Raw genomic sequence first — 14,723 nt, forward strand, 5'->3', positions numbered from 1 at the left:
CCTAATAAAATAACAAAGCCCCCCAAAATAAAAAAATGCCCTACCCTATTCTAAATTAAAAAAGTTCAAAGCTCTTTTACCTTACCAGCCCTGAAAAGGGCCCTTTGCGGGGCATGCCCGAAAGAATTCAGCTCTTTTGCATGGAAAAAAACACATACAATACCCCCCCCCAACATTACAACCCACCACCCACATACCCCTAATCTAACCCAAACCCCCCTTAAATAAACCTAACACTAAGCCCCTGAAGATCTCCCTACCTCACCGGGTCCCGATCTGTCCAGAAGAGCCTCCGATGTCTTGATCCAAGCCCAAGTGGGGGGCTGAAGAGTGACGTCCATCCTCGGGCTGAAGTCTGGATCCAAGCGGCGGCTGAAGAAATCCATCATCGGGCTGAAGTCGGAAGTCCATCATCGGGATGAAGTCTTCTATCAAGCAGCATCTTCCATCTTCTTTCTTTTGGAGTGGAGCCATCTTCTTCCCAGCCGACGCGGATCTATCCTCTTCTAACGACGCCTACTCTCCGAATGACGGTTCCTTTAAATGACGTCATCCAAGATGGCGTCTGTCGAATTCCGATTGGCTGATAGGATTCTATCAGCCAATCGGAATTAAGGTAGGAAAATTCTGATTGGCTGATGGAATCAGCCAATCAGATTCAAGTTCAATCCGATTGGCTGATCCGATCAGCCAATCAGATTGAGCTCGGATTCTATTGGCTGTTCCGATCAGCCAATAGAATGCGAGCTCAATCTGATTGGCTGATTCCATCAGCCAATCAGAATTTTCCTACCTTAATTCCGATTGGCTGATAGAATCCTATCAGCCAATCAGAATTCGACGGACGCCATCTTGGATGACGTCATTTAAAGGAACCGTCATTCGGCTAGTAGGCGTCGGTAGAAGAGGATGTTCCGCGTCGGCTGGAAGATGATGGTTCCGGAAGAAAGAAGATTGAAGATGCTGCTTCATAGAAGACTTCATCCCGATTATGGACTTCTTCAGCGCCCGCTTGGATCAAGACTTCAGCCCGATGATGGATTTCTTCAGCCGCCGCTTGGATCCAGACTTCAGCCCGAGGATGGACGTTACTCTTCAGCCCCCCGCTTGGGCTTGGATCAAGACATCGGAGGCTCTTCTGGACAGATCGGGACCCGGTGAGGTGAAGACAAGGTAGGGAGATCTTCAGGGGCTTAGTGTTAGGTTTATTTAAGGGGGGTTTGGGTTAGATTAGGGGTATGTGGGTGGTGGGTTGTAATGTTGGGGGGGGTATTTTTTTTACAGGCAAAAGAGCTGAATTCTTTGGGGCATGCCCCGCAAAGGGCCCTTTTCAGGGCTGGTAAGGTAAAAGAGCTTTGAACTTTTTTTAATTTAGAATAGGGTAGGGCATTTTTTTATTTTGGGGGTCTTTGTTATTTTATTAGGGGGCTTAGAGTAGGTGTAATTAGTTTAAAATTGTTGTAATATTTTTCTAATGTTTGTAAATATTTTTTTATTTTTTGTAACTTAGTTCTTTTTTATTTTTTGTACTTTAGTTTATTTAATTGTATTTATTTGTAGGTATTGTATTTAATTAATTTATTGATAGTGTAGTGTTATGTTTAATTGTAGATAATTGTAGGTAGTTTATTTAATTTATTTATTGATAGTGTAGTGTTAGGTTTAATTGTAACTTAGGTTAGGATTTATTTTACAGGTAATTTTGTAATTATTTTAACTAGGTAACTATTAAATAGTTATTAACTATTTAATAGCTATTGTACCTGGTTAAAATAAATACAAAGTTGCCTGTAAAATAAATATTAATCCTAAAATAGCTACAATATAATTATAATTTATATTGTAGCTATATTAGGGTTTATTTTACAGGTAAGTATTTAGATTTAAATAGGAATAATTTATTTAATAAGAGTTAATTTATTTCGTTAGAATAAAATTATATTTAACTTAGGGGGGTGTTAGGGGTAGGGTTAGAATTAGCTTTAGGGGTTAAAAAATGTATTAGAGTAGCGGTGAGCTCCGATCGGCAGATTAGGGGTTAATACTTGAAGTTAGGTGTCGGCGATGTTAGGGAGGGCAGATTAGGGGTTAATACTATTTATTATAGGGTTATTGAGGCGGGAGTGAGGCGGATTAGGGGTTAATAACTTTATTATAGTAGCGGTGCGGTCTGCTCGGCAGATTAGGGTTTAATAAGTGTAGGCAGGTGGAGGCGACGTTGAGGGGGGCAGATTAGGGGTTAATAAATATAATATAGGGGTCGGCGGTGTTAGGGGCAGCAGATTAGGGGTACATAGCTATAATGTATCTTGCGGTGGTGTACGGAGCGGCAGATTAGGCGTTAATAATAATATGCAGGGGTCAGCGATAGCGGGGGCAGCAGATTAGGGGTTAATAAGTGTAAGGTTAGGGGTGTTTAGACTCGGGGTTCATGTTAGGGTGTTAGGTGCAGACTTAGGAACTGTTTCCGCATAGCAAACAATGGGGCTGCGTTAGGAGCTGAACGCTGCTTTTTTGCAGGTGTTAGGTTTTTTTCAGCTCAAACAGCCCCATTGTTTTCTATGGGGGAATCGTGCACGAGCACGTTTTTGAAGCTGGCCGCATCCGTAGCACCGCTGGTATCGAGAGTTGCAGTGGCGTTAAATTATGCTCTACGCTCCCTTTTTTGGAGCCTAACGCAGCCCTTCTGTGAACTCTAAATACCAGCGGTATTTAAAAGGTGCGGGGGGGGAAAAGCATGCGTAGCTAACGCACCCCTTTGGCCGCAGAACTCTAAATCTAGCCGTAAGCTAGCTGCAATATAACTATCAGTTATATTGTAGCTAGCTTAGGTTTCATTTTTATTTCACAGTTAAGTTTGTATTTAGTTTTAAATAGGTATTATTTAGTTAATAATTGTAACTTTAATTTATCTCTATTTTAATTATGTTAAAGTTAGGGGGTGTTAGGTTTAGGGTTAGGGTTACGGTTAGGTTTATTTAGGGGTTAATATAGTTTAATTTAGGTTGTTGCGATGTGGGGGCTGGCGGTTTAGGGGTTAATAGTTTTATTTAGAGGCAGTGATGTGGGAGGCCAGAGGTTTAGGGGTTAATAACTTTATTTAATGGCGGCAAAGTCGGGGAGCAGCGGAATATGGGTTAATAAATTTATTTTGGTTGTGGCGATATCGAGAGTGGCAAATTAGGGGTTAATAACATAGGTTTTTTTAGAATTAGTTTTTTTTGGGGGGGAGGGGGTTGGGTGGGGGGGTTTTTTGGGAGGTAATTTGTACTTTATTTGGGTAAAAGAGCTGTTTGCTTTAGGGCAATGCCCTACAAAAGGCTCTTTTAAGGGCTATTGGTAGTTTATTCTTAGATTAGGGGGTGTTTTTATTTTGGGGTGACTTTTTTATTTCTATAGGGGTATTAGATTGGGTTTTAAAAAATTATTTTGGATAATTTCATTTATTTTTTTCTGTAATTTTAGACTTTTTTATTTTTTGTAATATTAGAATATTTTTAATTTAATCTTAAATTTGTTTTTTTCTGTAATGTTAGGATTTTTTATTTTAATTTTAAGTTAGGATTTTATTATTTTGGTAAATTTTAATTAATTTATTAGTAAAGTAGTCTTTTTTTATTTTATGTAATTGGAGTTAATAGGGGGTGTTAGGTTAAGGGGTTTAGTGATTAGATTAATTCTTTGCGTTGTGGGGGGATGGCGGTTTAGGGGTTAATAGGTTAATTAGGTATATTGCCTGCTATAAATACAGATATGATCAGTCAGAGCCTATTATTAGTAAATAAATGTGTGATTGCCATGAGTTTGAAGGAATCCAATTTTAAGCTTATCAATAATTACTATATCTCTCCATCAAGGATGGCTCGTTTTTATCCTACACAAACTTTTCGATGCCCGCGGTGCTCTTATTCCAATAAGGTTTTGCCCCAAAGTATGTCAATTCTGGATGAGAATTCAGTACTGGGTCTATACAATTTTCTCCAGATGAAGTGATTTTTCAAAAAATTCATAATTATATATATCCCCAATTTGTACATTCTTTTTTAACTATCGTACTCACAGATACCTCATAATTAAGAACTGGCAGGCAGTTAAAGCTCCTTCTTTTCGCCTCCTGCGTAGGGAAATGCAGGCACAAATTATAAATGAAGCATTCATACGCAGTTTGCATCGTAAAAAATTTTTTGTAAATTTATTTGTAGCTGGTTCCCTATCATTAAAACTTATCCACTGGTAGTCCAGAAAAATATTTTAACCCCATTCTTAAGTTCCAAGAGCTTTGCAGATTTAGTCTTATATGAGATATTCCCACCACTTTGGGTATCAAATTCTACGGAAATCGGCTGAGAGAGAGGGTTACCCTTTTTTTCCTTCCCTCCTCCACTCCAACCCCTGCCTCTAGCCCTGTTATTTTTTTTTTGTTTGTTTGTTTTTTTGGGGGGGGTTTTACCCGCGTTTTGGGTTTTGTCTTGACGTTTTTTTATAATTTGCTAGCTAAACTAAACTGCTCCAATGTGTACAGTTTTTTATTTCTACCAGCAGGTAGTACTAACAGCATGTTATTTTTTTGTTTAATATTCAGCTGCGAAGATATCACGCACTGCATGTAAAAATGTATTCATTTCTGTTCAAAAAATGTGAACATGTCAATCTCTATTTTCTTGCTGATAAACTGTTATAACGATGCAGTATGTATGATTTAATGATGTACACCATTGAGCAAATAAAAAAATAAAAAATAAATACTTTTTACTTAGTTATTGCGGTGGGGGGATGGCGGTTGACAGGTAGATATTGCGCATGCGTTAGTAGGGTGACCATATTGCCACTTTAAAAAGGGACACTTATGAAAAATACATATGTCAGGGCTGTTTAAAGAAATGTTTTGTATAAGAACCCTGACATATGTATTTTTCATATGTGTCCCTTTTTAAAGCAGCAATATGGTCACCCTATGCGTTAGGTATTTGTTAAGACTTGTGCTGAATATGTGATACCGACTTGCGATGCCGGTTCTATGTTAGTTTATGGGAGTAAAAATAGAGGCCGACAGGTGAAATATGCGTGCCGCATTTATATGCGGCACCGTATATGTGATCTCTGACTAAAAGCAGCTGACACCGGCTTTTGCGGGCAACGCCGCATATGTTATCTTGCCCAAGATGCTTTATTTTATTAAAAGAAAAAAAAGTATTTAAGTATTTTATGTTATAATTTGTGTTCTATTAAAGGGACATAAAAGTTCCAAATGAAAATGCTCTAATATGGTAAACCATTTTATTATTGCACTTTGGTTTGCATATAACTGGGTTTAGGCCCTGCACCCCTGACCACATCTGGTGAGCCAATGACAAGAGACAAATGTGTGTAGCCACCAATCAGCAGCTAGTTCCTAGTAGTTTATTGCTGATGAGCATATGCACATATGCTTTAAAAAAAAAGGATACCAAAGAAATAACTAAATTTGATAATAGAATTGAATGTAAAAGCATGTTAAAATGACATGCTGTATCTTAATCATGAAACTATAAATTTGATTTTGATGTTCCTTTAATTCCTTGGCTCCCAGAAATGGCCCTTTCTCAGTGTATTGTAACTCAATTTTAGAATCCTTAAAGGGATATGAAACCTAAAAATATTCTTTTGTAATTCAGACAGAGCATACCATTTAAAAATAGTTTCCATTTAAAATCTATTATCAAATTAGCTTTGTTTGCATGGTATTCTGTGTTGAAGGGATACCTAGGTAGGTGTCTGGAGCAGAACATTACAGGAAATAGTGCTGTCATCTACTGCTCTTGCAAATGGATAACATTCTTGCAAAACTGCTGCTATAAAGAAATGGGCCGGCTCCTAAGCATGTGTCCCTGCTTTTAAACAAAAAATACTAAGAAAACAAAGAAAAAAATAGAAGTAAATGATAGTTGTTTAAAATTGAATGCTCTATCTGAATCATGAAAGAAACATTTTGGGTTTCATATCCCTTTAACCTTAAAGGGATACTAAACCCTTTTTTTTTTTTCTTTCATGATTCAGATAGAGCATGCAATTTTAAGCAACTTTCTAATTTACTCCTATTATCAATTATTCTTTGTTCTCTTACTATCTTTATTTGAAAAAGAAGGCATCTAAGCTAAGGAGCCAGACAATTTTTGGAGAGCACTTGTTTATTGGTGGGTTCATTCAGCCACCAATCAGCAAGCACAACCCAGGTTGTTAACAAAAAATGGGCAGGCTTCTAAACTTACATTCTTGCTTTTCAAATAACGATAGCAAGATAATGAAGAGCATTTGATAATAGGAGTAAATTAGAAAGTTGCTTAAAATTGCATGCTCTATCTGAATCATGAAAGAAAATATTTGGGTTCAGTGTCCCTTTAACGGTTTACATATAGAGGTCTATCTATCAAGCTCCGAATGGAGCTTGAAGGGCCGTGTTTCTGGCGAGTCTTCAGACTCACCAGAAACAGCAGTTATGAAGCAGCGGTCTAAAGACCGCTGCTTCATAACCCTGTCCACCTGCTCTGATGAGGCGAACAGGAATCGCCACAATTCAACCCGATCGGGTTGATTGACACCTCCCTGCTGGCGGCCCATTGGCCGCGAGTCTGCAGGGGCGGCGTTGCACCAGCAGCTCTTGTGAGCTGCTGGTGCAATGCTGAATACAGAGAGCGTATTGCTCTCCGCATTCAGCGAGGTCTTGCGGACCTGATCCGCACTGTCGGATCAGGTCCGCAAGACCTTTGTTAAATTGGCCTCTAAGCCTGACATTTAAACTTAGCTTCTAAAAGTGCTCATGACCAAAGCTCCAGCACTAATACTTCCCTTGTTATTTCAAAACCAAAATGACTCAAGTGACATTATTATCACAGTTGAATAAGAAATTAAGTTTTGCCAAAATCTCAAATTCAAGCAGGTTCTGGTGCCATTATTTTTTTCTGTACTTGGAAATAGATGTTTGTTTTTTTGTGTGTGTTTTAGCTATTTTACTACTTTTACAAATGTATTTTATTTTTCTGCTCTTTCAGATTTGGAGACATTGTGCTTTGTTGATATATTTCTATGATTAACCCTTGGAGTCAATGTGGCATTGTGTCGTTAAGCCAGAAAGGTAAATATTCTTTTGCTCTATAAATTGTTAATTTAAATGTCAAAAGGAGCTCTCATACATCTTTGTGCAAATAGATGAAAGTATTTGTAACATTCTATTTGCTAAGTAGAATTTCTTGTGCTTTTTATGCTTGTGGAGGATTTCCCCTGCTTATCAATACAGGTGTGGGATGGTCCATATTGGCCAGTGACCAGATATACTGTAGTATCGGTTCTGCACAAACTTATGTCATGCTAGATTAAAAATAAATGTAATCAGCTTTTATGCAATTCTTTTTGTGCAAATAAATAAATGTGCCTAATTGCTCCTCTTTTTTATGTATTATAGAAAATATTTGCATCCCTTGTACTTTAAGACCTGCGTATGCTATGGTGTAATTTGTACAATTTTAGGGACATTCATTCCAGGTTCATATGCACCCCAGGGTCTGCCAATGGATTCTCTCACTCTTATTTCCTATTTGTCTCAGGTCTGAGCTGCAGTGCTGGAATTAATATGTGGAATCTTGGCTGCTTTATCTGAGTTCCATTTGTATGACAACATGTTTGTTTTATTAATACAGCTGTTAATGTCCATCCCAAGTCTGCAGGTTTCACCAGTTTATGATTTGCAGTGGGATTTTTTTTTTAGACACAACTATTTTAAGAGAGAGGACACTAAACTTTATTTGATGCAGAAATTAAACTGTTATAATAATCTGCCCAATTGCATTAGATCAGTTTATTTGTTTATGAATTTCCTCTTACCTTTAGTGTTAAACACATAGGCAAACTCAAGTACCAGTGTGCATCTGTACCACCTACAAATAAGGAAACAAACAAATCAACCAATCAACATTATTTGAGGGTCCCTTTGCAGCTGTTGATTGTCTGATCTAGTAGTATAATTTTGTATAGGCAGCATATGAGAGCAAAATTGGCTATGTTTTAGCATTTTAGCAGAGGAAAGAGAATAATTCAACAACATTTTTTTACTTTGGACCTAATTATCATAAACTCTCTGAGCTTGTGAGATTTTGTAAGAAATCTCACCCGTATTATGAAGCCTCTGGGGCCGAATTTTCAAAGTGCGCGCATTATCCGCTGTAGCGGATCATGTCCGCCACACATCGATAAATGCCGACTGCATACGCTGTCGCCATTTATCATTGCACAAGCATTCCTAGTGAAATGCTGGTGTAATGCCGCCCCCTGCAGATTTGTGGCAAATCGTGGGTGTCAATCATCCCGATCCTATCGGATAAGGATGATTGCTGTCCACCACCTCAGAGGTGGCGGACGAGTTAAGGAGCAGTGGTATTAAGACCGCTACCTCTTAACTCCAGTTTCCAGCAAGACTGAAGGCTGGAGCGGAAACAGATACAATCGGCCCCATTGACGGGTTGATAAATCGACCCCAGAGTCTTAATGCTTAAGTTTTTAGGCAGTTTTTACCTTCAGAACAGTGTATCTCGCAAAGGGTGTTCCCTACAGTTGCCACATGTCTGAGAATGACCCGGACAGTTTGGGTTTCCATTTGTGTGTCCAGATTTGAAGCTGAGTCAGGCCCGGACATGCAAATGTCCGGGTTTGATGGGAAACAGCCACAGCCAAGAAAGGTGACATTGTGCTGCACATGCCTACATTTATTTCTCTCTTGCATGTGTGTGTGTCTTAGTGTGGGAGTGTATCTGTGTGTGTAAGTGTCTTTGTGTGTGACAGTGTGTGTGACTTTGTGTTTGTTAGTGTCTTTCTGTGTGTCAAAGAGTATGTATTTGTGTGTGTGTGTGTGAGAAAGAATGTGTGTGAGAGTGTGCGTGTTAGTGTGTGTGAGAGAGTGTGTGTGAGGGAGTGTTAGTGTCTTTGTATGTGCCTTTGTGAGAGAGAGAGTATGTGCGTGAGACAGTGTGAGTGTGAATATCTATGTGTGAGTTTGTGTTTATTTACTATTATACATAATGTGTATGGTGCAAAAAAATGTTGTTTTGCATGGCTGAAGAGTGTTCGGGTTTATCCTGAACTATAGGTGGCAACCCTAGTGTTCCCTGCTTTTAAGTATGTGAAAGTGATGTATACATTACAAAAGGGCTCACAATCTCGCAACTCACAAGGACAGCCCTTATTTTAAATAATTTCCTGAGGGCAGCTCCTGTGAGTGTCGCCAAGGTCTTTTCATGTATTACCCGATTAAACTTTGGCCCTTTGTGAGAATGTATTTAAAATACAATAGTGATTTTTTTTTTTTTTTGATAAAAGGCACATCTTAAAGAACATAAAAGTGTCTGGCAAGGATAAACATAATTTAAAAGTATAGAATGTATATTGTACATTTTATTTTATTAGCATAAAATGTATCCTGTAAACATTATATCTTGCACCATTATTAAAAAGTGCTATGGGCACCCACCAATGGCTTTCAAAAGCTACATTAATTATGCCCTTATTAGTTCTGGATAGGTTGCAGTCACATTTACAGTTAGTGAATGGCAAATATGGGATTTGTTTATTGAAAAAGTGGAATCTACAGTATACACCATATAATAACTATGATGTAACATTCAAACAAAAACAGCACCATTTCAAAAAGGTATATTTTTATTTTCAACAAATCATATTCTTTTAAGAAATGTTTAGCTAAGCTCGAAACTTTTATATCCCTCTAATATAGTAAAAAAGAGAATTGTAAGTCTGAGTTGTTCTATATACTTTTAATAGCGCTTAATTCAGTTGCATTAAAAAATTAGGCTGGACATTCTAAACATAATCGGCTAGATTACGAGTCTTGCATTAGGTTTAAAAAGCAGCGTTGAGAGGTCCCAACGCTGCTTTTCAACACCCGCTGGTATTACGAGTCAGGCAGGAACAGGTGTACCGCTCACTTTTCTTCCACGACTCGAGCTTACCGCAAATCCCCTTACGTCAATTGCGTATCCTATCTTTTTCATGGGATTTGCCTAATGCTGGTATTCCGAGACTTGGAAGAAGTGAGCGGTAGACCCTCTCCTGTCAAGACTCCTACCGCATTTAAAAGTCAGTAGTTAAGAGTTTTATAGGCTAACACCGTAACATAAAACTCTTAACTAAAGTGCTAAAAAGTACACTAACACCCATAAACTACCTGTTAACCCCTAAACCGAGCCCCCCCCCCACATCGCAAACACTTAAATACATTTTTAACCCCTAATCTGCTGATCGGACATCGCCGCCACTTTAATAAATATATTAACCCCTAAACTGCCGCACTCCAACCTCGCAAACACTAGTTACATTTTATTAACCCCTAATCTGCCGTCCCTAACATCGCCGACACCTACCTACATTTATTAACCCCTAATCTGCCACCCCAACGTCGCTGCTACTATATTAAAGGTATTAACCCCTAAACCTAAGTCTAAACCTAACCCCCCTAACTTAAATATAATTTAAAATAATCTAAATAAAATTACTACAATTAAATAAATTATTCCTATTTAAAACTAAATACTTACCTGTAAAATAAACCCTAAGATAGCTACAATATAACTAATAGTTACATTGTAGCTATCTCAGGGTTTATTTTTATTTTACAGGCAACTTAGTATTTATTTTAACTAGGTACAATAATTATTAAATAGTTATTAACTATTTAATAACTACCTTGTTAAAATAAAGACAAATTTACCTGTAAAATAAATCCTAACCTAAGTTACAATTACACCTAACACTACACTATCATTAAATAAATGACCTAAACTACCTACAATTAATTACAATTAAATTAAATAAACTAAAGTACGAAAAACAACAAACACTAAATTACAGAAAATAAAAAATAATTACAATTTTTTTAAACTAATTACACCTACTCTAATCCCCCTAATAAAATAAAAAAGCTCCCCCAAAATAATAAAAATCCCTACCCTATACTAAATTACAAATAGCCCTTAAAAGGGCCTTTTGCGGGACATTGCACCAAAGTAATCAGCTCTTTTACCTGTAAAAAAAAATACAATACCCCCCCACATTAAAACTTACCACCCACACACCCAACCCTACTCTAAAACCCACCCAATCCCCCCTTAATAAAACCTAACACTACCCCCTTGAAGATCACCCTACCTTGAGCCATCTTCACTCAGCCGGGCACAAGTGGTCCTCCAGAGGGGCAGAAGTCTTCATCCGATCCGGGCAGAAGAGGACCTCCAGACGGGCAAAAGGCTTCATCCAGGTGGCATCTTCTATCTTCATCCATCTGGAGCAGAGCGGGTCCATCTTCAATCCAGCCGACGCGGAGCATCCTCTTCAAACGAAGTCCAAGCAAAGAATGAAGGTTCCTTTAAATGACGTCATCCAAGATGGCATCCCTTGAATTCCGATTGGCTGATAGGATTCTATCAGCCAATCGGAATTAAGGTAGGAAAAATCCTAAGCTTGCATTCTTTTGGCTGTTCCAATCAGCAAAAGGTAGGGTGATCTTCAAGTGGGTAGTGTTAGGTTTTATTAAGGGGGGATTGGGTGGGTTTTAGAATAGGGTTGGGTGTGTGGGTGGTGGGTTTTAATGTGGGGGGGTATTGTATTTTTTTTTACAGGTAAAAGAGCTGATTACTTTGGGGCAATGCCCCGCAAAAAGCCCTTTTAAGGGCTATTTGTAATTTAGTATAGGGTAGGGAATTTTATTATTTTGGGGGGCTTTTTTATTTTATTAGGGTGATTAGATTAGGTGTAATTAATTTAAAATTCTTGTAATTATTTTTTTATTTTCTGTAATTTAGTGTTTGTTTGTTTTTGTACTTTAGTTTATTTAATTTAATTGTATTTAATTGTAGTTAGTTTATGTAATTAATTTAATGATAGTGTAGTGTTAGGTGTAATTGTAATTTAGGTTAGGATTTATTTTACAGGTAAATTTGTACTTATTTTAACTAGGTAGTTATTAAATATTAAATAAATAGTTAATAACTATTTAATAACTGTTGTACCTAGTTAAAATAAATACAAAGTTGCCTATAAAATAAATATAAACCCTAAGCTAGATTCAAATGTAACTATTAGTTATATTGTAGCTAGCTTAGGGTTTATTTTATAGGTAAGTATTTAGTTTTAAATAGGATTAATTTATTTAATTGTAGTAATTTTTTTTGTTTTATTTAAATTATATTTAAGTTAGGGGGGTGTTAGACTTAGGTTTAGGGGTTAATAAATTTAATATGGTAGCGGCGACGGTGGGGGCAGCAGATTAGGGGTTAATAATTGTAGGTAGGTTGCGATGACATTGGGGGCAGCAGATTAGGGGTTAATAAATATAATGTAGGTGTCGGCGATGTTGGGGGCAACATATTAGGGGTTCATAAGTATAATGTAGGTGGCGGCGGTGTCCGGAGCGGCAGATTAGAGGTTAATAATACAATGCAGGTAACGACAATGTTGGGGTCGGCAGATTAGGGGTTAATAAGTGTAAGATTAGGGGTGTTTAGACTAGGGGTTCATGTTAGGGTGTTAGGTGTAGACATAACTTTTATTTCCCCATAGGAATCAATGGGGCTGCGTTAGAAGCTGAACGCTGCTTTTTTGCAGGTGTTAAGTTTTTTTCAGCTGAATCTGCCCCATTTTTTCCTATGGGGAAATCGTGCATGAGCACGTTTAGCCAGCTTATCGCTACCGTAAGCAACGCAAGTACTGAGGTGAGATGTGTAGCTATATTTTGCTCTATGCTCACCTTTTTGCGGCTAACGCAGAGTTTAAAGAAAACCTGTAATACCAGCATTGTCTTAAGGGAGCGTTGAAAAAAAAAATGCTCGTTAGCAACGCACCCCTGTTACCGCAAAACTCGTAATCTCGTCGATAGTTATTTAATTTAAATATGTTCAGAAAAAGCTGATCTGGAAACCGGATCAAAAGGGCCACAGGCCATTGATTTAACTCAACCACTAACTCTTAGTGATATTGGGCGCATGAATTCTATTAAAAGTGCTCTAAGCAACTTACTTAAAGGAACAGTCAACTCCAAAAAAACTTTCATGATTTAAATAGGGAATGTAATTTTTAACAACTTTCCAATTTACTTTTATCACCAATTTTGCTTTGTTCTCTTGGTATTCTTAGTTGAAAGCTAATTCTAGGATGTTCATATGCTAATTTCTTAGACCTTGAAGACGGCCTCTAATCTGAATGTATTTTGACCACTAGAGGGCATTAGTTCATGTGTTTCATATAGATAACATTGAGCTCATGCACGTGAAGTTACCCTGGAGTGAGCACTGATTGGCTAAAAGCAAGTCTGTCAAAAGAACTGAAATAAGGGGACAGTTTGCAGAGGTTTAGATACAAGGTAATCACAGAGGTAAAAAGTATATTAATATAACTGTGTTGGTTATGCAAAACTGGGGAATGGGTAATAAAGGGATTATCTTTCTTTTTAAACATCAACAATTCTGGTGTTGACTATCCCTTTAAGAAAGGAGTAAAATGCTCTTTATGTTTGTTAACCACTTGCTGTTCTGCATGGGCTAAAGAGGGTCCAGACTTAGCATAGTAATTAATAATGTTGCTGGATGCTATCCTCAGTAACATACCTTATTGTGTGCCTTATCAACATTAGATTTTCCTTTAGAAAATAAATCAATTAATAAAGTTAATTTTCAAGGGAAACACCAGTCTGTCCAGTGTGCATTAAAATTCTGTAGCACTAATGAATCAGACGGTTAGAACAGGAAATGAGAAAAAAGCGTGAATGTTCCCATTACACAATCACACCCTGAAGGCTTCAATGCACTTGGCTACGGTCAAATATTGGCACATAGTATAACTTAAGAATAAAGTACACGAATTTCTGATTCACCAACCTAGGATACTATAAAACTGTAGATTGGTTATAAAAAATAACATGAAAATTTACAGCTCTAAAAAGGCTTGTACATTGCACCAGTCTTTCTTTGAATGTATTTGCCTCCATTTGCTGTTTTGCTAATAAAGATTTTACTAATTTGTTTGTCATTCCATTTTCCTCAAATTGATTCTAGGAAAAAACTTGAGGTGTTAATGTTGCCATAAACCTATACATCAACAAGGGAAGGTGGCACTAGTGAGTGGTGTAGCTGTTATTTTCTACTATTTATTCCTGGTTTCTTACTGATGAACAGTTACCCTTCAGCTACTCATTTCCCGTTCAGAAACATGGTAAGAGAGAAAAAAACAGCCACTATAATAAATTCATAATTTTCTTAACTTTGATCTTGTGGGATTTCAAAATAATCTCATGAGATTTCACAGTAAACTTCCTTGAACTGAGGAGGAAAAGAGAATGACTGCCAGTGGCAGTTCTTTTGGGTGCTATGCATCTCCAAACGTATGTATAGCACCACCATTGAGCGGCAAATAGCTCCATATATTATGTTTAATGTGTCTTCACAACCTTTGTTAGCCTACCAATGAGCTCCCCTAAATATTAAGCTCTAGAACTACCACTGGACCGTGTCTGCAGATTCCAGATGCATGCTTCCTTGATAGCCATAGGACAAACATCTGGATTGGATATTCAAATTTCCTATACAATGGGATGTGGCTACTGAGGGAATTTTGAAGTAAAATATCTTCCTTTTTTACATAGAGATGTTCATGTGATATTTTATAATCCCAGATATGCTTTTAAGTAATTT

General features: G+C 37.4%; 1 protein-coding gene across 2 annotated transcripts in view; it reads left to right on the forward strand.

The window, feature by feature from the left end:
- The window catches only part of HDAC7 (histone deacetylase 7), a 603,789-nt gene that overhangs the window by 292,972 nt on the left and 296,094 nt on the right, over positions 1 to 14,723 (forward strand). For both annotated transcript variants that reach the window (XM_053708257.1, XM_053708258.1), the window contains exon 3: positions 7,029 to 7,111. In XM_053708257.1, coding sequence (XP_053564232.1) covers positions 7,063 to 7,111 — 49 coding nt within the window. In that variant the 5' untranslated portion in view covers positions 7,029 to 7,062. The remainder of the gene's footprint in view (positions 1 to 7,028; positions 7,112 to 14,723) is intronic.

This window comes from Bombina bombina, chromosome 3 (assembly GCF_027579735.1).
Source record: "Bombina bombina isolate aBomBom1 chromosome 3, aBomBom1.pri, whole genome shotgun sequence".
Lineage (NCBI taxonomy): Eukaryota > Metazoa > Chordata > Amphibia > Anura > Bombinatoridae > Bombina > Bombina bombina.